This window comes from Triturus cristatus, chromosome 9 (assembly GCF_964204655.1).
Source record: "Triturus cristatus chromosome 9, aTriCri1.1, whole genome shotgun sequence".
In the NCBI taxonomy this organism is placed as follows: Eukaryota; Metazoa; Chordata; class Amphibia; order Caudata; family Salamandridae; genus Triturus; species Triturus cristatus.
This window is the reverse complement of record NC_140592.1, coordinates 322,568,324-322,593,856: the sequence shown is the minus strand read 5'-3', so window position 1 is coordinate 322,593,856 and position 25,533 is coordinate 322,568,324. Positions and strand designations below refer to the sequence as shown.

At 41.8% G+C, this 25,533-nt stretch overlaps 1 protein-coding gene across 2 annotated transcripts in view; it reads left to right on the top strand.

The window, feature by feature from the left end:
* Window positions 1-25,533, top strand: part of RNF123 (ring finger protein 123) — a 1,761,234-nt gene that overhangs the window by 30,572 nt on the left and 1,705,129 nt on the right. For both annotated transcript variants that reach the window (XM_085625036.1, XM_085625035.1), the window contains exons 2-3: window positions 19,957-20,066; window positions 24,530-24,614. In XM_085625036.1, coding sequence (XP_085481162.1) covers window positions 19,988-20,066; window positions 24,530-24,614 — 164 coding nt within the window. In that variant the 5' untranslated portion in view covers window positions 19,957-19,987. The remainder of the gene's footprint in view (window positions 1-19,956; window positions 20,067-24,529; window positions 24,615-25,533) is intronic.

Below are 25,533 nucleotides of genomic sequence, written 5' to 3'. Positions count from 1 at the left end.
CTTAGCGGGGGCACAAGTCTTTTCAACTTTAGATTTGGCAAGTGCTTATCACCAAGTTTAAATTGGATGATGAGTCAAAGAATTTAACAGAGTTTACCACTCCTGAAGGGTTATTCAGATATTGCTGCATGCCTTTTGGGTAAGCTAGTGCAGCGTCTGTGTTTTAGAGGCTTAGGGAAGAAACATTGGAGGGTGTGAAAGGAGTAATTGCTATCCAGGATGATATCTTGGTGTTTGGGTAAGACACCAAGGAGCATGATGACAATTTAAAATGTGTTTTGGCAGCATTATCAGCCAAAGGCCTCACATTAAAGTTACAGAAATGTGAACTCGGGAAACCTTAAGTGGACTATCTGGGGCATGTCATAAGTGGTGCAGGAATCAAACCAAAATGTTGCCATGTAGAAAGCATTATGAATGCTCCTTTGCCTGTGTGTAAGGAGCAGCTGGTTGCTTTCCTTCGGCTGACAGAATTTTAGGCAAATTTATTCTGAATTATGCCTAAAGAGTGGATTCTTTCAGTTGTCTTCTTAAAAAAGAAAAAAAAGCTACATTTAATTGGACTGGAGGTATGACATAGTCATTCAGTGAATTGAAAAAATTGTCAATGCCCCTTGTCTCAAACCTTTTGAAGTAGGGAAGCAGTGCATTGAGGTAGTTGATGAAAGTAACTGTGGGTCAGGGGGTGTCCTGATGCAGAAAGAGCATGGCAGAGAGTGGATTGTGTCATGCATCCAGGGCATTAAGGGATGTGGAGAAAAACTACTCCGCGATTTAAAAGGAACTGTTGGCCTGTGTCTGGGTGGCAGAACGTTTCAGGACCTTTTTGTGGGGTGACAGATTTAATATCAAAACTGACCACAAACCTTTAGTACCAATGCTGGCACCAAGGGGTGGTCGAACCATGACTGCACGGTTGGACAAACTTGCATCTATGTTGCAAGCTTTTCAATATCGTATGGAATATGTACCAGGGAAGTCTAATCTACATACTGACTGTATCTGGAAGTCGGTCTGATGACATGGACGAGTGCGAGGTAGCTTTTACTTTGCGAGATATCAGTTTTGTGACTTCATAGCATACAGTGGTGTTGGAGAGTAGTTGGGAAAGTGATATGGAAAAAGATGTTGGACTAACCCAGGTTATAAGAGTGTTATGATGAGAGTTGAAAACCCACTCAAGAGAGAAGGACTGCAAATCACAAAACAAACGGCACCTAGAGCAGGTCTGTCCACTGTCCAACCCTACAATGGAATAACTCAAAAATGAAAGAAAGGAGGCAAAAAGGAAAGAGACCTATCTTTTCTTAATAATGTCCTCGCACACTTTGCAGTGTCATGCTTCATCATAGGGCCGCATCAAACGTTCAGGTGCAACCCAACACCCAGGATGGAGTGCATTATTATTTTATGATGAAGAGTGGTGATGGAAGTTCGTGAGAGACGAACAAGGAAAGAATATATAAAGGGAAAAAATATTCCCTCAAGAAGGGATCAAAAGGTGCAAATAAATGTAGTTAAAACTATCTAAGGGGAAACTCACAGTTTGCCTTTATTCTGGTGTCCCCTTGGTAGGATTAAAAAATAAAAAATGGGATATTCAGGGGAAATAAATGCCCCTATATCCCTACTGCAGAAACCAACATGTTTCGGCCAGTACTATGTGCCCATCCGGGTCACAATGGCCTTCGTCAGGGTATGGATCCCTCGCCTTTCTGGTCTTTCCCCCTACTCAGGTGTTTGCATCAATTAAAAAATGGAAATTCTCCATTTACACACGCTCCAAAAGTTGTTGGGAGATGTCCTTATTCTGTAAAAGAAACCAAAAACGTGATTCTAAAATAGAAAAATTTTAATACACTCTCCTCCTAGTGCATTATTCCTTAATGCCCCTATATAACGGCTATTATCTATCACGCTGTGTCCATATCATCTCCGCCACTAAATTTACTAATGCATTAAAACCAAAGTGAGCACCCTATAGTGCAACACCCCAAACACTCACAAACCTTTTGGGCTAGACAACCTAGACCCTGTCATAGCACCTCTAGTGCTCATCTAATCATCCGTGTGATGTGTGTTGTTACTAAAGCAAGAACCCAACAATGATCTTATACCCGATCACGTATATTTATAATCCTATTAAGAAAGATTTATACTCACACAAGTTCCAAAAAACTTCTCTGAACCCGGGACCTTCGTGGGAATATAGGCTTGTAGTCACACTCTCTATTAATATACAAAATAATAAAACCAACTCGTCTGTGTTCAAGTTGCTTAGGTGGTCTACCTGCAAACATAAATATGTGCGCAGTATAAACCACTACGGCATGGGTGCCCTCGGCTGAACTCTGCCAAAGACACTCTAAGAATGTGCTACTCGTAACCGACAAAGTGAATCTCAGAATATGCTGATCGTGACTGGCAAAGAGAATCTCAGAGGCCATACAAGAAGCCCCTTCCGTATTCGCCCGTCGTTAAGTGACCCAATCTCAATAGCAGGCACCCACAGTCATCTCATAGTACCAACCCACAAGTATCCCACTTACTACATCAAAGCTCCACCGGTAGCCGTTTCCTCACGTTAGTCCACTGAAGATCCCAACACATTGCAGAGCCCGCATTTAAAACCCGCCCAGGGGGGATCACGTGTGTTCCACGTCCTACGTTGCTAGCGTATGCAGTCACGCACCTAGGACCATGGATCCGAAAAGCGGAGACTAGTAAGCTAACCTCCTCCCTTATGCGGGAATTCAGTATCAGCCAAGTTCTAAATCCGGCCGCCCATCAATGCTAATCCTATGCTAATGGAACAACAGTGAAGCCCAGGGAACTAAAATAGCGGTAGTCGCTACGTATATCATAAGTATTGGATCCATCTCAATGTACACAGAGTACAGTCATTAGAAAGGTTCAAAAACCACTCCCCTTGATGTATGATTATCACCGGTGATATGAACTCTTTCCATCCATATACTCCTGATGCCCATCAATTCCAGAATGCTGCTGCCAAACCATAATTTCAATTAGAACGCACTCAGTGAGCCTCTCATCTGTCCTATGTAAGTCACACCTGCAACTCAAGTGTTACCAAAGGGGCTCTATGTGGAAGAAACAGATGGGGCATCTGAACGCCTGAATAAGCTCCACATGCCAAAAACCATGCCATCATCTTAGGGCCAGGTCCCGCAGTAGAAGGACAATAATCTCATCCCAACCAGGTGGCAAAGTGCTGGTCCCTTAGTTATTCATAACCCCATATAGTTGGAACCAGGGAATACAGTCATTGAGGCCCCTTGTACTGCTTTTCAATCTGTCCACCCAACGTTGTTCTCTCACCAACAGAAAATCCGAGACATCCTTGATATTTGGTGGAATAAAAGGTCTGTCTATCACTGTCCACCGTAAGTCATTTTCAGAATGTCCCATCTCTTTAAAGTGTGCTGTCAGTTTGGTGTTAGTTTTGCCACACCGTATGGTACTCATGTGTTCTACTATCAGCGTTTTTACCTTGCGGGTTGTGATCCACACATATTGCATGTTACACGGGCATTTTAGTAAGTATATGATATTGCTGGTGTTACATGTCGTATGTTTCCTCTGTTCCCAGGGACGACTCGATCCAATGTCTGTATTTTTGCCATTCAAAGGTATCGGACAGGCTCTACAGAATCCACACGCATAGTGGTCCATGACTGGTGGTAAATGCCATTGCTGTTCAAGTACAGTTGTGGGATTGTTAGGGGTCCTTGGACGTGTATTCACAATCGTGAATAATTTTTGAGTAATTCTATTGTAGGGTTTGACAGTGGACAGACCTGCTCTAGGTGCCGTTTGTTTTGTGATTTGCAGTCCTCTCTTGAGTGAGTTTTCAGTCTTGCAAGGGGAGTCAGAGAAGGCTCACTCTCTTGTCTCTTCTTTTTGTGATATAGATTATGATGAGAGGTGACAAATTTGTACCTCCTTTTGGACTGAGAGGAGTTGTAGTGGATAGCCTGCTAGGGACATATGGGTATATCAATTACTAAAAGGCATGTCGGGGCTGATTTTTGGTGGCCAGGCATAGACTGTTTTATAGAACACCAGGTAAGGAATTGTGGTGTTTGTTCCTCAAGTGATAAGTCTGCTAGAGCATTGATATCAGAGTCTCAACTAGTGGAGTTGCCACTGGGACGGTGGAAGAAACTTGCGTTGGACAACATTGGTCTGTTTGCGGTTCTACCTAGGCAGAAAGCATTTTGCATTGTTTTAGTGCACTATTTTACTAAATGACCACAAATTAAAATAGTAAGGGAGGTTAAATCTGAAAGTGTTGTGGGATTTCTCGATGAAGGTTTTTGGAGATAGGGTATTTGCCAAGAAGAGGTGGCTGACAATGGGCTTCAGTTTATTAGTGATTAAACCCAGAGGTATTTGGAGATGTGTGTTATTTTGCACAAGAGAATGTTCCATCCCAAATTTAGTGGTCAAGTGGAAAGGTTCTATAGAGTTGTCAAGGAAGCGATCCAGTTATCTGTTAAGGGGGGATCTGGAGTGGAGGAAATCACTCCAATCTATGTTACTTGCTTATAAGCTTCTCCCAACTCTGTGACAACTGTGTGTCCATTCGAATTATTAAGGGGAAGGAAACGGAGCACAACATTGGTTCCTTGGTGTTTGAAAACCAGGAAGGAAGAGGGTACGGAGGTATTGGATGTAGATTTCAAACAAATCAGACGAGTGGTGCAAGAATACCAATCCAAAGTGAAAGCTGCTTTGCGGAAAAGAAGAGGGTTCCTAGTAAACAGAATGTGCTGGTGGGGTGATATGGTTCGTCTTAAAAATAAAAAGGGGGAAATGCAAGTAAGAGGTTAGCTGGAGGTTCTGCACGGGTAGGATGATTGAGGCAAGTGACACGCATAGGTGTATTAGGACATGCAGAATGTCCATGAGGTTACCAGATTATCTGTAGGATTGGAGTAAAAGGAAAAAAAGAAAGGCGGAAGATGTGTTGGATATTTATTTATTTCACATGTTATGCGACAGCACATGTGTATTGTGCTCATTTACCAACATCCATCTTTTGGTGTCCAACAAATGCACCAAAGCACACCTAAACATGTTACTTCCGTGTGTCTATCTGGATGTCGCCTGAACTGCGTTGACTTAAGGTGGAAACGTCCCACAGACATAGAAAGTCGGCATAGGGACATTACGTGACGGAAGTTCTTGAAATTACTGACGTGTGGTCTACTCAGACTTAAGAGCCGCTTGCTATTGAATCAAAAGAGGCAAACAGAGATTCTTCTGATTGGAATTTTAACCATTTCAAGACATATTTCGAAAAGGACTGCCCTGTGATTTCTAGAAACAAGCATTGGCATAGCCAATAGGTCTCGCTTTTGGGACCTTATAAGTATTTAGTTATGCAGCACAATATCCTTGGTGCAACAACTGTTGCATGGCTAAACACTTATAAGGTCCCCAAGGCGAGACCTATTGGCTATGCTCAATAAAGACATCTATAGAAATACCGATTTCTTGGTGGTGTGTAGTATCTGAGCTAAACGTGATTTGGCGAAGTTTCTGCTTTTTGTATGAAGCTTGTAGCATTCCTATGGACAGCTGTTTGGCTGTAGAAAACTGAAGGCCTGTGAAGGGTGATAAATATGCTACTTTGGAGAAGCCTAATTTAACAGAGCTGCAAGGCATCAATGTAATGACCCATCTTGCATTTCCCAAGACTTCATTCGTGAAAATCCATCAAATGGTAAGTCATTGTCTTTAATATCACAGTGTACCTGCATGTATGCACACAATTGTTCATTGCTCAAGCAGTCCTGGCATCAAAACCATGATACATTTGCAGCAGCTGTAAGCCAGTTAGTCAAACATCCATCTTTCCGTCAAAAGGGATTCGCTGAATGTAGCATGCTATCACAGAAGCAGAGCCCCCACCCTGCTATGGCGAAAGCGTTGGCTGTTCTAGCGATGCTGCTGACACACTCACACACTCACTAAGCAGTTAAGTTTATAATTCTGCACGCACAATAACACATGACTTCCAGGTACCCCATGTTGAGGGGGTGACTTTCAGCTAGTCATGAGTAGGCAGCTTGGGTATTAAGCACACATGTCCTACAAAACTGATCTGAACCGCATGGAAGGCATCTACTCTTTCCTAACTATTAAGACTCCAAGTGTAGTCCAAACGCAAAAATAGCGTAGGGGTTAAAAAAATAAATAAAACTTAAACAACTCATCCGAGCCTCCTGCTATGTTGCATGCAATGTTTGGAAGTTCCCCCAGAGAGCTGTGAGCACCAAAGAAAACTAATTTTACCTTTAGAAGAAGGGCTGAAAAAAGATTATCTAAATTCAGAGTGCAGCGTGGGAGCCATATGTTTATTTAGGTGGTACAGAACATAAAGTATGGCCCAAGAGTTATACTGTACGAATATTTGCCTACAGTTGCACTGAAATGCAAAGTACCTACTACAGCACTTCGTGCAGGCACACCACAAAATAAAAGTATTGAAAAAACAAGTGATTTTTAAAAAAAATGTGCGCGCCAAAGTTAGCGATCTGTTTTCAATTATCGCGCCCGTATCTGGGCACGATAATTGAAAACAGATGTTCCGCCCCCTGAGCCCCCGCTGGGGGACACACATGCGTCAAAGGGAACCATGTAGGGGTACAGTTGTCTGTTGACCCCCCTGGATAGCGCCATCCCCCACCCCTGCCATCTGAGTGCTGGAAGCACAGCTCTTGGCCCTTCACCAGGCGTACAAGTAATGGCCGCTACAGCCCAAAGCGCTTAGGACCCCGAACTGTGATTTAAAGCACTGCATGAAAACATATCATAAAGCGCTACAGTGAAACGACGCTGATGCCGTACTTGTGCAAATACTAGTGGTGTAAAACCATGACTTGCAAACTGGAAATAAAAACACTGTATCCTGGTGACAGGGACTGGGAGTCTATATGAGGATGTGACTTGTCTGACTAAAGTTGTATTCTGTTCCTATATGTAAATGAAATTTCACTACAAACCCACTGCCCATAACAAGCAAACTGATCTTACCCACAACACACTTAACACTGCAACTTCTCCCCTGCCATACACATGACATACCATATCACAAAGCAACCCACGAATTAAGTCACCCACTGATCCAGACAAATCATCTCTAGTACCAGCACCCTGTGGGCAAACTAACATTTGCAGTGATCAGCATCGAAAGGCCATGAGGGAAGGAACGCCTGCAGTGCATAAAACCGTGGAACATCGCTCAGCAGCAGAATTCCAACGAAAAGCGTGCGGTTATATTTTACAGTGAAGACAGGGTTTATTATTAATCTAGCAAAACAGTGCTGAAAGATTCCCATAATTACGGCACCCTGCTATGGCGACAGCGTTGGCTTAGGAAATGTATAAAACAAGCATTGGCTGCGTGCACGCGAGCGGCTGCGAGAAGCGATCTGTGGTGGGGGAGGGGGATGCGCGCGGAGCAGCACGAAAAAGTGAAAGTGATCGCGCTGGAAGGGAGGCAGATGGCGGCTGCGCGTGTGCACGTTCGCGTGAACGAAAACGCTAGGCCACCAAAAGCCTGTGGCAGCACTTTGAAAACCCCTATACTAAATGTCTTGCAGAGCTGCGCATGCGCTGGCTCAGCGAGACCTAAAAAGCCTTGAGAGAGTCCCGGAGGACGAAACGCGCGTCGGCTGCTGTCTTTTTTTTTTTTTCTATGAATGGAATAAAAATAGAGTGACCTGATACACCATCCACTGTGGACTATTGCTTGGAAATGTGTCAACGAAACTTTGAAATGTGATGCTTTTCTCTGCAGTAATACTTATTAAGGATAAAAGTAACATTGTTTAGGTGTGCTTCGGTGCATTTGTTGGACATTGTGTTCTAGACTGCTTTTTTGCAGGTCTAGTGGACTTCTACCTAAGGTGGGTGGGTATTTCAGCACCATTGGAGCAACCTTGAAAAGTAATGAGTTTGAAAAGAATTGTTAAAACTTGAAATACTGAGTTATAGATGTGCAGATCTATCAGCACATCCACTGTTTGTATGCTTGTGCATCTTTTGGTGGTCAGCTCGTGTTTAGCAGCGTTCTTACGTTGTTCTCATGCTGTCATTATTAAAACATTCTTTTGGTTATACTGGCTATCGTGTTCTGTTACTATGTTGTGTTTTGAGGGGGTGCGGGTGAGAATTCAGGGAAGGTATATAGAAGGTGGGAAAGATCGTTAAACATTAATTCGTTATATTCGACTTGTATGTAATTTGTTGAGGATTAAACTCCGCTCCTTTTGAAGTCTCTGAATCTATGGATTTGTTCATTCTAAGAAATTTCTCCTTACTTTACTCTTTTGCGCATTGGGCATGTTTTACTGGAGAAGCTTACCTTGTTGGCCAGATATTGCAGGGTGTTTTCTTTTGCTGCCTGTAGACAAGTGGGAGCCGGTGGAGTACCATGTTTTGTCTGAATTACACCATTATGTTTACTAAGTTTTTTTCTTGCATCTATTATTTTATTGGTAAAATTAAGGTTTGAGAAATAACAGCATATGCAGTGGCATGCAAGTCTAGCTTATACCGATATAGAGATATAGAAGTTGATCGATACATGCACCAATAGCACATAGAGAAATAGAGAAATAAAAAAGGGAAGAGAGTGGTGAGAGAATAAGCTATAGAAGGAAGAAATAAAGAGAGGAAGGGAAGAAGGACCGAGGAAAAAAAAGAAGGGAAGACGGACGTAAACTAGAAAGCATGGAAGAAAGAGGGAAGGGTGAGGGAGTGGTAGAGAGTACAGTAATGGTAATGAGGAAGAAGCAAGAGTTTAAGCAAACTATGAGGAAAGGGGGGGACATCGTTGAAAAAGGGGGACCATTCAAGAAGAAAAGTATCTACTTTGTTCATTTACTTGTAAATAATCTTTTCATATGATGCAGTCTTGTACATCTCCGTAAGAAATTCTTCATGTGATGGCAATTGTGGTGCGTGCCAATGTCGCAAAAACTGATTTTTGGCAGCTGTAAGGGCAGTAACGAGCAATCAAGGAGCATGGCGGGTCAATTCGGGAATGTCCAATAAGTTATGGAGGAGAATTAGGGGTTCTGGAAGTGGCGGTGGCAAATCAAAAAATTCACCGAGCGTGGACTATACTGATGTCCAGAAGGGGATTATGGTGGGACAGTACAGCAAAATATGAACAGTATCATGGGACGCACGATCACATCGTCAGCAGACAGAATGAGGAAGCAACTTTGCAGCCTGGAGCCAAACCGGGGTACAGTGACAACCCTGAAAGATCTTAAAAAGACTGAGTTTCATCTGTGCCTCACGGACTCCTCGTTCTAGGGCCTCAAAGTTCTGTCCAGTCTTCCTCATCATACTCCAACTCCAGTAAATTGTGGCTGAGAACAACAATGACACATAAGGAGGTTGTATAATCCAGACATCATGCCTTTAAACTGATCCCAAGTATTGAGGTAAGAGAGCACTGGGGAACAGGGAATGGTCCAGGGTTGGGGACCCAATTTGCTCAACAGGCAATGACCTAATTGTATATCTCACCATTGTTGGGTATACGAAAAGCCAAATTTGTCCCGTAGTATCTCAAAGGACTTGAGATCACCACCAGAGATGGTGGTCCTTCCAAAGTGAAAGCCTGTATTATTCCAGATGGGAGCTTTGTCAGGAAGATGCACGCCCACCGAAAAAAGCTTGTGGGCCCGCAATCAGGCAGCGTACATAGCTTTCAGCATGGGATTGGGGGAGTTGATGGCCGAAGGGCCAGGAAGATAGAGGACCTGTAATCCCAAAAATACCTCTTGGAATCTGCATTTGATCATAATCCACAATGGAGGGTCTTGAACCTGGGGGTGCATATATGCCATTTGTGCCAAATGTAGTGCTAAACAGTAATGTTCTGTTCCCACTGCTGATCTGTGGGCAATAAGCTTCTGAATTCCAAACGAGGTCTCGCTGAGCCCCAGATGAAGGCCTTAATGATTTTATCAATCCGACGGAGGGTTGAGAGGGGTATTAATTGGGGGGCATGCTGATCACGTACGTGATTCAGAATGGGTAACCATTTTCACAGCTTGAGTCCGTCCCCAGAGAGAGAGATTTAGGGGAGACCGCTTCACGAAGTCCAGTCTCATTTGCTCCAATAATGAGTCTAGATTATCAACCACCATACGTCTCAGGCCCCTATTTACTAGAATGCCCAGATACCTAAGGCGTAAACTCTTTCACTGAAATGGGTAAATCTGCTATGGCGGCGCAGGTTGTGATCCGCGACAGTGGCAAGGCCTTGCTCTTTCCCCAGTTCAGTTAGTAGCCAAATACTGCTGCAAAGGCATCAATAGTCTCCAACACCGCAGGGATGGAGGAGGGTAAGACTGACAAAGTAAGTAAAATGTCATCTGCATGCAGATACGATCCGTATGTTGGAATACCTATTATCTGATTTAATTGGCACAGAGATGCTGCTAAAGGTTTCATTGCAAGGACAAATAAGAGGGGAGAACAGGCAACCCGTTTACTAAGGTTTTTGGTGGACATTACCACCAAAAAGATACGAAAACAGCCTTGGGACGGCTGTTGTAAAGTTGATTTCTGGTAGAAGCACTTCATCTTGCAGAACAGGTTGAACAGAGTCAGCGGCGCAGTGTTGCTCATGGAGGTGAAGTTGCGACCAGTGGAGAAGCCAGGAACTTTGCTTTGTAGGCGTGTCACATAGTGGCTCTATTCAGATTAAATTTTGTAATCCATTTTAACACCTAGTCATATTTTCAGACCCTGGGGCTAAATATTCTTGGCGGTGCTCCTCTTTAGGAAGGATTTGAACATGTCTTGTATGCTCTGAACTGAGCTCAATTCTCACCTTCTGTGTAGTTTCTTAAACAGAAGTCAATACACCTTTCAACAACATTATTAGTGTTTTCTAAAGCTCAAACCCAAGTGTTCATCATAACCCCGTATTTAAAATGTAGCGTTGCTTAAATTTTTGTTGCTAGATTTTGTAAGTGCAACGTAGATACTCAGGTTTTAGGCTCTTTTGAGTCTATAGCAGACATCTACACATTATAAGATGTTAATGTGGAAAGGGCCAGCTTTATACTTCTCTTCAGAACTTCAAATAATTTGTTGTCTTCTCCAATTGCCTAGGCAGCATATTGCAGATTTGAACTGCTTTTGAGAAGAATGCTTTTGCTCCAATGTAGGCTTCCCTAGTACTTGGAAAGATAAAAAGTGTGGAGTGTTCGGAGTGAAGTGAGTAACTAGAGTGGTGTGTATGGTAAGGTTATTTAAAGCCTAAGATTAGCACAGTGCTATCCATGCCGGGCTATAAAATTACAAAAGCCTTTTACCACTCCAGGCACAGTATTACAGCTGTGGATTAGTAAAATATAATCCAAGCCAACCCCTGACATGTTTTGCTATTTTGGCTTGTGTCATTTTACAGCCTGTTATGGATAGCACTGTGCTAATCCTATGCTTAAAGACTTTGCTGTAGAAATAGCAAAAGACTTTGTCCCTTTTTTATCTCTGCGTGAATGGCATAGTGCTAATCCTATGCTTATAAACTTTGATAGATAAGCAGACATTTGAGGTGAGCAAATTCATCACATTGCATAGGACATGGAGTGCCATGACCGAGTCACTGGTGGAGAAAAACAAACAAAAATAAACCTACAAAACACAATTGGATCAATATTTATGCAGTCACAATACTTGAGGGTTATATGTGGACTATGTGTGTCCATCCATGAGATGTAGGGACTAGAGTTTATTGTGGCTCTTTCTCTGGCTCCTCTCTCATTAGACCCAGTCCATCTTCTACCTCTCCAACTTCCAGCCCGTAGTAATCTATCCAAGGGGCCCAAATCATCTTAAATTTACGAGGGCACCCCCGAGCTTTATACATTACTCTTTCCTCTACCATGTATAAGTCCATACATGCCTTCCATTCCTTGAGTGTATGAACTTCCCAATAGCGGGCTATGTCTCTCTTAGCCACTACTAACCCCAAATTGGCTAATGTAAGTTTGCTGCGCGTTAGGTTGATCTCTGTGGGGATACCCAGGAGGATATATTTGGCCTCTAGCTCAAGTTGTGCCCCCAATATATTGTTCAGTTCCCCTAATATCTGGGTCCAGTACACTTTTATTTTACTACAGTCCCACAGTGTATGTATGAATGTGCCTCGTTCGCTCTGACATCGAAGGCATTCTGGGGTTTCTGCCTGTCCCATGTTATGTAGTCTTGCTCTATCAAAATAGACTCTTTGTAGGATTTTGTATTGTATCAGACGCAGCCTCTGCTTTATTGCCACTTCGCATGGGTGCATTAGGGCTGCCTCCCAGTCAATGACTTCCAACCGCCCTGTGGTAAGTTCCCATTTGGCTCTTTGTGGACCCCGTTTATCAGGCATGTTGTAAAGTAATGTTCTATATGCCCATGAAATAGCCTTGCTCAGGATTTCTTCCTGTAAGAGTCTGCCCTCTAGGAGGGAAAATTCCGGTATTTTGATTGCGTCCAGCCTCTCTGCCTTCCAGGCATGCTTTAGCCTGAGATAGGGATCGTGTTGAGTGTCTGTTAATTGGTACGTGGCCTGGAGTGTGTCAAAGGGTGCAAGGGTGTTTTTCTCTAGTATGTCGCCCAACTTGGAGATCCCTACCATGTCCCATTGTTTGAAGCCCCTAAATTTCTCAATCTCTGGTAATCTCGTCCCCTCCCACAGAGGAGTCTCTCTCGTAAGTTTAACATCCCATTTCATCTGTTTCTTTGCTCCCTTCCATGCTTCAATTGCCCTTTTGGTGGCTGGCAAGAGCCTGGAAATGCCCCTACCACTTATATAGTAGCTGTGAACTGGAGCCTCTCGATGCAGCATATGTGGGTGGTCCCTTGTAGTATGACTCCACTCATTAATGACAACTAAATGAGCTGCTCTATAGTAAGCTCTGATGTCTGATAAGGCAAGACCTCCATTATATGGACTGCGTTGAAGCGTTTGCAGCGCTACTCTTGGGTGGGGCCCTGTCCCACAGTAGTATTCCTAGTTTGTTGTTTAGTGTTGGGAATATGTTCTCTGGTATCTTATTGTAGTTGTTTTGCAGTATGTAAAGTAACTTGGGGAGCGTGATCACCTTGTACATGGCGGCCCTGCTCATTATCGTTAGACAGAGTTTCCTCCATTTCTTGACATCTTCTTGGAATTCTGCAAGGACTCGCTTGATATTTTGGGTCCGGCTAGTCGCTTCATTAGTAGTAATGTAGAGGCCGAGGTAGCAGATTCCTTCTGGGGTTCCCCGTAAGCATCTCAGGAGTTCCCGAGTATCGAGGGGGCTTCCCACCGAGTAAAGGTTGGATTTACTTCAGTTAATTCTGTATCCTGCGTTATAGCCGTATTCCTCAAATATTTGCATGATCTTCGGGAGTGTCCCGACCGGGTCTGTGACGTATAGTAGGATATCATCTGCATAAAGCGATATGTGCTCTTCATCTAGAAGTTGTTTCTCAACCGTGAAGCCACTGAGCCCGGGGTGGGATCTAATTACACATGCCAGAGGCTCCAGTACTAAGGCAAATAATAGTGGAGATAGTGGACAGCCCTGCCTGGTACCTCTTTGGACAGGCCAGGATTCGGAAGTCACCCCGTTTACTCAGACTTTAACCGCCAGTTTCGTATAAAGGAGATCTAGCCATTTCATGAAGACCGGTCCAAATCCAAATCTCTTCAGGGTTTGTTTCATGAATGGCCAATGAACTGTGTCAAACACCTTTTCGGCGTCAAGGGAGAGAAACACGTGTGGCCTATCTCTGTTTAATCATAGCCATCCAATTGGCCAGCCGTTGTAGGTGTGATGTGTGGCTAGTTTAGGCATGAAGCCAGATTGATCTCTATGTACCATCTTTCACTACACCTTGTACTGCCGCACAGGCTACGGAGTACTTTTATTTCGTTCTTAACACGGGTTGAGCAGAGCCATCCCTATAGAATATGCTCTAGTAAGACACCATGGTTAAGGCTTTTGGAGTTGGGGGAACATGTTGTTCATATTGGAGAAAAGATTGTGTATGAAGAGTGGGATCATAATGAAACTTTACATCCACTGCACTTAAAGAAGAGGCCAACTGCGGCCACCTCGGGTGTAGGGTGCTAGCATTAGGAATGCTTTCCATTGGGTGCTGTCTCTAGTGCTGGTATGGCAGAAACTTCAATTGTGAGTTTTCCCCGCGCCAAGGAGTGCTCCTTCAAAATAGCCGTTTGCACAGCTGCAAGAATGTTTTCTATAGAAAGTGGGCTAGAGCTGGAGGATACAAGTAAGACTTGTATGCAATAGGATCAGTCTATCCCTCATTGTAGATCACATAAGAATAACCGGAGTGACCTGCTATGACTAGGTTGGTCTTAATGTCCCTAGTTTTAAAATATATTTTCTCTAGCATATCTGCTTGCAGAGCATGCAAGATCTGTGTACCTGCTAGTCCACTGTTTTGCTGAAAACATGGGAGAAATAGTCATACAGGGACTTTGCTCACTCAGCATATTGTGGCAAGTAAGTTTGTCCAAAGTTAAGGAATCCCAGAAGGGATTGTGACTTCTTCAGTGTGTTAAAGAGGCTGCAAGGTAGCACACTTCTGAAGGAAATCAGAAGCTAAACCCTTGCCCTCATTTGATAATTCATGTTCGAGGAAGGTCACCGTAGGGTAGGCAATCTTTGTTTTAATTTTTTTTCGTTTTTTCAGGTAATCCTGTAACTGTGATGTTAATAGTGTTACATCTTTGTTCATCCTAGTTAAGTGTACATTTAAGTCATTATCAGAAATCTAGATATCGTCAATATATGACAGTACCTTGGGATCTGGTTGTAAGATCTCCATACTGTGCACTTATAATAAGCCAGGACTGTTCTTAAAGCCCATAGGCAAGCGTTGAAATGAGACCTGCACCCTGTCGAAACTAACGGCGGTTAGATACTCCTTTTCAGGTGCTATGTTTTGACTGAAAATCTCATTAGAAATGTCTTGGGTTGTTGTGCATTTTTTCCGCACCAGATTCGCCATTCAGCCTGTGCAATGTGTATTTTCCATTGCATATGTTCATGTATGTGCATTTAAAGTTCTATAGTCTAAAACAATCCTATAGGATCCATCAGGTTTGTAGAAGGGGGAGGGGGGCGGGCATGTTCATTGATGAAAGTTAAGGCACTATTATGACCTAATATTGCAAATCATCTAATATTGCTTTAATACCACACTTTTCCTATGGTTTTAAAGGGTACAGAGCTTGTGCTTGAGGTTCACTGTGTAAGGGAATAACGTGGAACAGAATGTTTATTTTACCTTGCTTGGTTTCTATATAAGGCTGAATCCTGTCATACAGCCCAGTCACTGGTGCAAATTTCCCTGATATCTTCAGGTACTATCTGAGAAAAAGCTACTCTTATTAATTCCTCCTCCCAGGGCTCATCCTTAATAAAGACCGAAGGCCAGTCTTCTCAACTAGTATGATGTCATAATCTTCAGATAAATGTGCCTAGAACACAGCTTTAACAGTGCGTGGTATCCCCCGTTCGATTTGAATTTCTAAATCAAAAGCCCTCTCAGGAAGATTTATATGTTTATCCAGAGTATAAACTCCTATGAACTCATCTATTGGATTTGCCACCAGAAACCTCTGAAGCGTCTGATGCACTATTGTGACTTCTGCTGCTCTGTATAGGTGCACTCTTGCCAGAGTCCTGTTTTGCAGGAGAATCCGTAGTTGGATCAGTAATTTTCTTAGAAAGACTTGCTACTTGCTTGTTCTTGACGAGAGTCTTCGAGTCCAATCCTTTCTCTTCCCTCTTCACACTGATTTTAGCCTCTCGTCCAGTTTCACCTTTTCTACTATACTCCTTTCTTTGGTACTCGAAACGACTTCCTCTCTCTGCTCGTTTACAGTCAGCGTCCTGAAAAGAACATGGAGAGCGGCTATCAGAATACTGCTACTGTTCTACTTTTATTCTTTTATTTTCTCCCAGTCCCTTAAATTATAACCACCCCTACCAGATTCCCGAGATTCAGGAGATCCAGTCCGTCTTTGCTGTCTACCGCTCTGTTTTATTTGGGGAAAAAGGGGGTGGTGATGGACAGAGTTTCTGAATGATGCAGAATACTCTTACCAAGTCAAGAGATCATGGTTTTAATCCATCACCGTTTTTTAGCTCACTGCACCATCCCAGCTCAGAACCTGGCTACATGCAAATTAGTCTGTACCTGTCCCAGTGCATGATGGGAACAGGGCAAACCAAACTACCAAGCCAATTCTTATACTGGGAAGGAAACAAGCTTCCGGGGACCGGTTTCTGGCATCACAGCCTTAGTCGGCCCGGCTTGCCTGAATCCTGATGGTGCAATGAGCAAGGGACTCACGTCTGAGCATACCCTCCCACACTGAGTGTGGATAAAATCGATTTGGGAAAAAGGGGGTGGTGATGGACAGAGTTTCTGAATGATGCAGAATACTCTTACCAAGTCAAGAGATCATGGTTTTAATCCATCACCGTTTTTTAGCTCACTGCACCATCCCAGCTCAGAACCTGGCTACATGCAAATTAGTCTGTACCTGTCCCAGTGCATGATGGGAACAGGGCAAACCAAACTACCAAGCCAATTCTTATACTGGGAAGGAAACAAGCTTCCGGGGACCGGTTTCTGGCATCACAGCCTTCGTCGGCCCGGCTTGCCTGAATCCTGATGGTGCAATGAGCAAGGGACTCACGTCTGAGCATACCCTCCCACACTGAGTGTGGATAAAATCGATTTGGGAAAAAGGGGGTGGTGATGGACAGAGTTTTTGAATGATGCAGAATACTCTTACCAAGTCAAGAGATCATGGTTTTAATCCATCACCGTTTTTTAGCTCACTGCACCATCCCAGCTCAGAACCTGGCTACATGCAAATTAGTCTGTACCTGTCCCAGTGCATGATGGGAACAGGGCAAACCAAACTACCAAGCCAATTCTTATACTGGGAAGGAAACAAGCTTCCGGGGACCGGTTTCTGGCATCACAGCCTTCGTCGGCCCGGCTTGCCTGAATCCTGATGGTGCAATGAGCAAGGGACTCACGTCTGAGCATACCCTCCCACACTGAGTGTGGATAAAATCGATTTGGGAAAAAGGGGGTGGTGATGGACAGAGTTTCTGAATGATGCAGAATACTCTTACCAAGTCAAGAGATCATGGTTTTAATCCATCACCGTTTTTTAGCTCACTGCACCATCCCAGCTCAGAACCTGGCTACATGCAAATTAGTCTGTACCTGTCCCAGTGCATGATGGGAACAGGGCAAACCAAACTACCAAGCCAATTCTTATACTGGGAAGGAAACAAGCTTCCGGGGACCGGTTTCTGGCATCACAGCCTTCGTCGGCCCGGCTTGCCTGAATCCTGATGGTGCTCTGTTTTATTCTGCCTTCCGTTGCATATCTCTTTTTAACTAGCGTCAATGTCACTTTAAATGAGGCTTAACGACTCCCTGACCTATGGTATCATGATTTTTTGTCAATAAAGACTTGAAACTAATTCAGGTCTCCTAGTTCAATATGCTAAAACACTGGTGAGTCCTGATGAGAGGGAAAATGAAACATTACAATTACATTATTTTCGGTTTATACATTTTGTAAGTTAATTATTTTAATGTCTTAGGTTGTCCAGCCACTTTCAACATTCTAACTAACTTTATTCACAAAGTTTGGGCTAATAGTATGTATTTTGCTTTCATCAGGTTATGTGCACATTTCCAACTCTCTTTAAAGTGCCTTAGTCATCAATTTTATTAATTGTCTTGGATGTCTTATTCGGTCAACTTAATCTTGTCAGGTCTTTGTCCCGCACAACTGCTATGAGGAATTAGAAGCCTTGATTTGTTTTTTTTTTCTTTTTTTATTTTCTTCAGACCTATAGCATTTTATACAACCAGACATCTCTTTTCTTAAAATTATACTCATTGGAGGTGAGGGGGGAGTTGCATTCTATTTCAGTACCTTGGAAACATTCTCAATTTATGCCTTTAGGATATGATATCCCTCCATATCTTTATCTATTATCACACTCTGTCCTTTTAATATTGGTGTCTGATCTGTTTGTTTGGGTGTCGTTTAAAGTACAGATCACCCTCCTCCTTGTGTAAAATTGGATTGTATCCAGTCTGGTTTGGCTTGCATGCATGTTCAGCACAGGTACTTACATTCTAAATCAGTGTATGGTACAAATATAATGTGTAGGCTTCTCAAAAGCAGAAAAATATTGGAAAAAAAAAATCATTAATAAGTGTTTAGTATTATGATACCTTTTTGATCCAGAAGCTGTACCAATAGCTTACCCAATAAAGGGCATTTCGCCCGCTATGGTTAAGACTGAAAAAAAGTGGTCCCCATTTAGCCATTGACATGGTGTCAGCATTGTTATTTGGCAAATCTAGGTCCTCAAATTGTGATCAATGTCTGAGCAAACTATCCGTTAGTATAACAATAAGAGTAAAATGATCCTGCTCAGTTATCAAATAAAGTACCAAAAATCTTGGATTTCGCTCATACCATCATACTTTCACAAAATCGGGACAGTCCACACCGGTATGTTTGTGTATCTTGAGCATACACTGGTGACCATACAAGGTGAATACATAAAATACCAAGAATTCGGCCTGTGAAGTCCGGGGGGAATATTTTGTGGCACAGGAGCTCAGTTGCCATTTGTCTTTGGTGAAAATAAAGCCAGGAGATCTAATTATGTATGTTATCATAAGGGGCACTTGCAAGTGAGCACATTGTTAACAATTAGTTGAATGGATATTTCTATACTCAAGAACAGCATGCAACTCCTAATGTTCATCTACATTTTATAATAATGGGCTTGGTATTGGTGAATGATTAGATAATCTACTTTTATGTACTAGTAAAACCTGAAATTGTTTACTTTGCTTCCATCTTGAAATTTGCAAGTAGCTGGTAGTTTTATCCTCTACTAAGGTGGTTCCCTTAAAATGCACTATTGTATTAAAGTTGAGTTTTTATAAAGCACTTAATTAGCCCTGATGTGGTAGAGAAGTGCATTAGTGGATGAGTAGTGCCCAGCACCAACAGTTAGTGCTTGGTTCGGAGAGTGTTGAAATTGCAAGTTGGCCTTTTAAGGCGCGTTTTGGTTTCCTGACTGAGTGATGACAGTGGTGCGGTAAACCTAGTTTACAACGATGTTTACACATCGCATGCCATTACACGCGGTCATTACAACGACCGCGTTGTTACATTGCATGCAATTACAATGCAAGCCGTTACAGCGACTTGCTGTAGGGGGCAGAAGGTGTTGGATTTTAAATCCAACACCTTCCCTACTGTTGCACAGACTGGAGTTGGAATAGTATTACTATTCCAACATCCAGTGCTCTCGCCCCCCACAGCAAGTCGTTGTAATGACTTGCGTTGTAATGGTCTGCGATGTAACAACGCGGTCGTTATAATGACCGCGTTGTAATGGCAGGCGTTCTAAACGCATGCGGTGTAACGTGGCCTATTCCAGTGGTGCTGATATCTTGCCTTGGGTCCTTGAATCCGGGCAAGTAATCGGGGGAAATAGGTTTGAAAGATGGAGCACAGAAATTTTGTATGATTTACTTTCATGCATAATAATTGCATTAGCACGTTTGCAGACACTAATTTTACACAAAAAGCTAGACACATTTGTTATTTGTCCTATTTTGACAAGCTTTCTTTTGTTTCTCATTTATGAAAAACCGTTAAAGTTGCCGTCTGTTTTGTCAGGTAGCCATCACCTTTGCTGCAGTGGAAATAAAAGGATGGAAAGTTCACAGTTGCAATATTTTTACTATTTCTGTTTTTAATACAAACAAACTTTTTGTAGCTTAGAATTTTAATGTTTACATCTGCATTTTTGATTTCATCTGCAGCTTCTCCAACTGTTGACCTAGGTGAAGAAAGATGTCAAGAGGTACAGGCACTACATATTCCCGGAGGAACTACAGAGTAACATCTGACCTGGATAAGCCAAAGGTTACAGGTACAATGTGGACGTTGATATAGGATAGAACATTGCATTTGAGTGTCGACTCATACTCTTTTAGTTCTCTTTTTTTTTAAATCCGATTTATATTGGGTTATTTTTTTTTTTTTTATGATTTCAGTATGCATTAGTTTTGAGCCTCGTGGGGGTGTATTTTAATTAACAGTTACAATTGTGTATATTTAGAGTTTTACCACACTCGCTGCCTCCGGACAGTATACCTCTTCGTAATAGACATTTACTGCTTTACCTAATCCTATTAAACATTTAAAACTTTGGGCACTCTAGTTTGTTTATATTTGAGTTTCTGCTCTACAAAGGATAAAATTGCAATTGTATTGTACTATACCATTTGCATAGTGCTTCATAGCCTGAAAGGGAGCCAAGCGCTCAAGTTTGCTCTGGGTCTCTAAGGACCCTTTCAGAGTGCTTGGTTCAAAAGGGTATTGGTTGTAATTTAGATTATACGAATGGAGTGGGCAAGGTGTGTACGTTTTGGAGACTTGTGTTAGACATGAAGGATTTCTGTGCATTCTATATGTGAATTGTTGTAGAGTGTGAGATTGGATGCGGTAGTTCATGTGGATGCTACCTTTAGCAGTGTTCTGTCTCAATGTAGATACCATCAGCGGTATGCTCCTTGTTGAGCCGAATTCAGGCCAATATTGCTGATGTCTTGCCGGCAGAGATAAGACTTGTATCTTTTGCTCTGGGAGACCATCCTAAGACTATTATTTAATCTGTATCAGATCCATAACTCTTAGGTGCTCTTTTAAGAAAAATGCTTCCTCCTCAGCAACCTCTCCATTAGTCTCACAATACACATGTAGCTTTATTAGTCTACATGTCCTAAGCTGCAAGCTTTGCCATTTGTCTGCTATCTCCATCACCCTCACAGTTGCTCTCAAGGTGCCATACTTGGTCCTCCATGAGATCCCCTTCCTAGCCAATGAGATAAAACTAGCCACTTAGTGGCACTGTACCGACAGTACATTGGCAATGCCTCTTTTTCAACCATTCAGTCACCCCTAAGGCATGTAGTCGTAATCCCCTCTCCTATAACATAATTATCTGGACCTATGGATCCCGTTGTGCTACAGGTCCATCAGTATTCCACTGTGGATAATAATGAATTATCTTTTCATCCAGAATTTACAGGCGCATTGCAAAGCATACTTCCTACTGGATGTTTTATAACCTTTTCCAATGTATGATTCTATAACCCCTCTCCTTTTCTCAAAGTAATTTGAAACTCAATTTGTAAAACTGGTGTGAATACTGTTGCAAAGCTGGTTGTTGTGGCATGTATTTTTCCACCCTCTTTTCCACTACAATATACGAACAACTAGGTATCCCTTTTATCAATCTTAGACATAGCAGAACCTTTCTTTAGCACCCCACTTAAAATACGGATCGAAGGCCATTTAAATTAATCTTTTCTCAAGTTGCTACCCATTAGGAACTACCCATCCAATATTAGTGATCCTTTGTTACAATGTAGAAGGTGTTATAAGTAACCATTTAAAGTGCTAAAGTCCTGATGGTGCACGTAAGGTTATTTAATCTTTCTGAATTGCTAATCGCAGTAGAAGTACTATCCCCTTTCTGAGTGGCAAAGAAACTGGGTGTCTAAGGGGTGTTTCACATCTATTGTTAATCGCAATGCAATGCATAAATGCTTTGCAGCTATTTTTGCAGTATCAAAGAAAAGAAGCACATGCGTTAACCATCAAAATTTGTCCGCTTCCACTGCAGTTGTGCAGGCTGCACATATCCACAGTATGCTTTCCCCAGTGCCACATTCACAATTCTCTACTCGTGACTACTGTCCATTTAATGGATAGGAGTTGCACTGCAGCCACATTGAGAATACTATGGTGGTCAGCATTCAATACTTTCTCTGTTAATTGCATTTTGATTCCTTCATTATTATCGATGAGGCAGGTTGTTTGCAACTTTTTTCCAAAGAGACCTTAAATGTTGCAAAGGCTTCAAGGCTTCAAGAATCCCCTGCACTACAAAGACGGAGACTAGTTTTATGTGAAATGTGCACTAGGCACAAGAAATTCCACTGATGTCATTAGGGTATTTGGATATTTTGGATATTTAGAATACAAACTTGTTTCCCATGCAGATTATATTCTTCTAATATTGTAACAACTGGATAGTGTAGTAATGCTCTATTAACATTATAAACCTATTCCTAATTATCAGGATATGCATTTTATATAAGGCTTAGATTCTATATTGGTTTATTATAAACTGTCAGTGTACCATTCCAGTCCTCGGTTTGAAACCTATAGAAAGTTCTTGGGTATATTCATTGGCAGAAGGAAAGATTAAAGGTCCATCCATGAATTGTGATAGATCATTTATTATTTAGTAAGATAAGATCACTATTTGAAACCTGGTCACCGTTAACTTTGGCTTCATGGGCTCATTTATTTACAATGAAAATGACGTCAACACCCTTAATATTACTTTACTTGTTATTGCTTCTGATTAATTTGCCTATTAAATGTTATGATAAAGGATGCAAAATACTGAGCAAATGTGTGGTCGGTTAGATGAAAAGCAATAGTATCACTTCTTACGCCACTAAAATACAAATGTTATAGGTGTTTAATTTTCCAAACTTCCAACTTTACCATTTTGCCTTTGTCCTCATAAGCAATTATAGTGGTTAACCTTTTGTCCACCAGTTGAGAATTTGTTGTGCTTAAATCTTTAAAAAAAAATATTTCTCAAGCCAGTGAATATCTTAAAACATAACTTTTCATCCAAGTATTTGGCTAACATCTCTGTCTTGCATTGTGCCATTTGCTGCCTGTCTATTGTTGTCATCATTCCCAACTCTTAAGTACTCATGATTCCTCCTAGTCACTCAGTATACCTCTTCCTATAAATAGAATTGTGGACACCTCCACATATAAGGCACGTCAGAGCTCTACAAATAATTGCAATTTAAAAAAATCCATTGATTCATGTATACATTATGATCTCTGAATGCCCTAAACTTAATATCTCTTGGGAAATGTCTGGGGTGAAATTTTACTTATGATAAATGTATCAATTCACCTCAAATGGGCTAGATTTCTGCTGGTTCATCGTGCGATGCATTCTGTTCTAGAAAGGCTAGTGAACCTTTCAGTATTATGATAGGAGATGGTTTTGCCATTACTCAAAATAAGAAAAAACATAGAAACACCTTTCATTTTAAATGGTTGTATACCTTATTTAACATGCTCATACATGTACATTCCTCTGAGAAATTCCAAATATTCTAGAAATATTTATATTTATTACATAGATTTCTATGTGAAAATATTACAAATGAAGATCAAAAGCTGTCTGAATATAATAATTTCCTTATGACCTGATTCGCTCTGTAATATTTGATTTTCAAAAACCCCACCTTAACTACTGTTTTTGTGTATATGTAGTTTCAAACTATTTAAGACCTTGCATGTTTATTGTCTCACCCACCTGTTTCTTTGGTGTGCTTAGTTATGTTTAGCTAGAAGAGGTAGTACAATTCTAATATTATCCTACTATTAAAAGTGTAATCTTTTACTCAAAATATTGACCATTTTGCATTTCATTCCACTTGCTTAATTTACAATTGTTGTTTTTTGCAACTACATAACATTCTTTAATAAATTGAAGGAGGTATTTGACTGTTAAACTTCATGTTTTGTTGTCATGCTGCATAGTTGTAGGATTTTTCAAAATGTTTTGCTCAAGGTCCGGAGCTGGCTTATGAAAGATTGGACTGGTTTGTCCATGCATAGTTTTCTTCTGTAAACTGCTTGCATGTCTCTTTAAACTGGTTTATGGTGATGTAACTGTTCACAGAATATGAACCCATGTAGAATTCACTGAAATCTGCAATTCTTAATCGGTCAAGAGGTGAACTAAGAAGGCACATGCCGTTGTTTAGCCTACTTAAAACAGTTGCCATAATAGAGGATTGGAGGTCTGAAAAAAGAAGAGGATTGGGTTATGCTGATAAATCTAGCTCTGAGGCATAACTGAAGAGGGGGTCTATTTTGGTCCAGTCATCGTAGGTGTTTGCATTGAAGAGAAACATTGGAATTGCGAAGGGGGCAGGAGGATTGATATTATCCTTTATATTACAAATGTGGGCTTCTGATGAATAGACAGATGCTGCTGAACATCGGGCTTTTTATGTTGTCCTTGGAGCTGGGTGGTTAAGGAAGCATGACCTTTAGATGAGCTTAGCTCACTTTTAGCAAAAACAGTCCAAATTAATATCAACGTGATATGGAATATTGACCCATCTGCAAGGAGCGAGTTATCCCAGAGAAAGACTATGAGTGGATTACTGCCTGAATGTTGAAATCGCAAAATGTGATATAGTTTCTCATAACTGTGATTGTATGTTTTGCACACTCCAATAATTGTTAATTGTGTTAAATGTCATCAACTTTGTGCTTTAGGAATAGTGAACGAACGGGTGCTGAGCGATTACCTCCATCGCATCTTCCCCAGTCCAGAAGGAGTCCAGTACTCTGCAGGTTACAGGTCTGTCTCTATGCCTTGATTAACCTTTTGTCTTAGTTAAACATTGTTCTATCAATGTCACCATGCTTTCTTCACAGTGGGCTATTGAGTTCAGTCGAAGGAGAAAGATAAAAGCTGTATAAGATAAAAGCAAAAACCAGGATCATTTTGCAATCTTGAATAGTAGGTAGTATTCTCAACGTACTCCCAGGTTTCTGTAGGAGATTGCATTGTAAGGTTCTGGATGCAAAATACACTTTGTGGCCATTCTCCTCCAGAGAAATCCTCATCGAATTCATAAGCACTGAATTGTCCCACTCACGCGTGGGATCTCAGAGCACTATAAAAACCAAATGGGAATTGTAATGCGATTGGAGTGTTAGATCTTGTGTCTCTATCGCAACTAAGAGGGTGGGTTACCCAGTGTCTAAGCTGGACATATCTCAGTCGCTTAGTGAGCCAGGCCGTAAACAATTTTGCATTGCTGAAAGGCCTTCAGCGCCAGGGCATCAGTAATGTCTTTAGGCATTTTACACTTTCTCTCTCAAAATGGAGTGGTCATCATTGCTGGCATGAAGGCTGGGTTGTAGTGGATGGCAGTATATGGAGATAGATAAGACATCAGTCCTCGAACTCTTACTTATGAATCCCATACCTTTAGTGTTGTGGCCAATGGGGAGCTACAGTAGGCGTTAAGGGGTCTAAAGCGTTTCTCCAACCACACTTAGTCCCATAGTGGTCATCGAACTATGGTGTGATCCATGTGCTTCCAATTTTTTGGGGAAAACATGGTGGGCCAGTCAGCCACTGATCTTGGGTGTGCTGTCGCATAATTGTGCGGAATGCCACAGACCGCCAGGTATCGGAGACTTGCGGCCTTACCCTTACATATAAATGCTATTAATTTTTGTTGAATAAATTCAGGAAGTGGGGTCCTAGC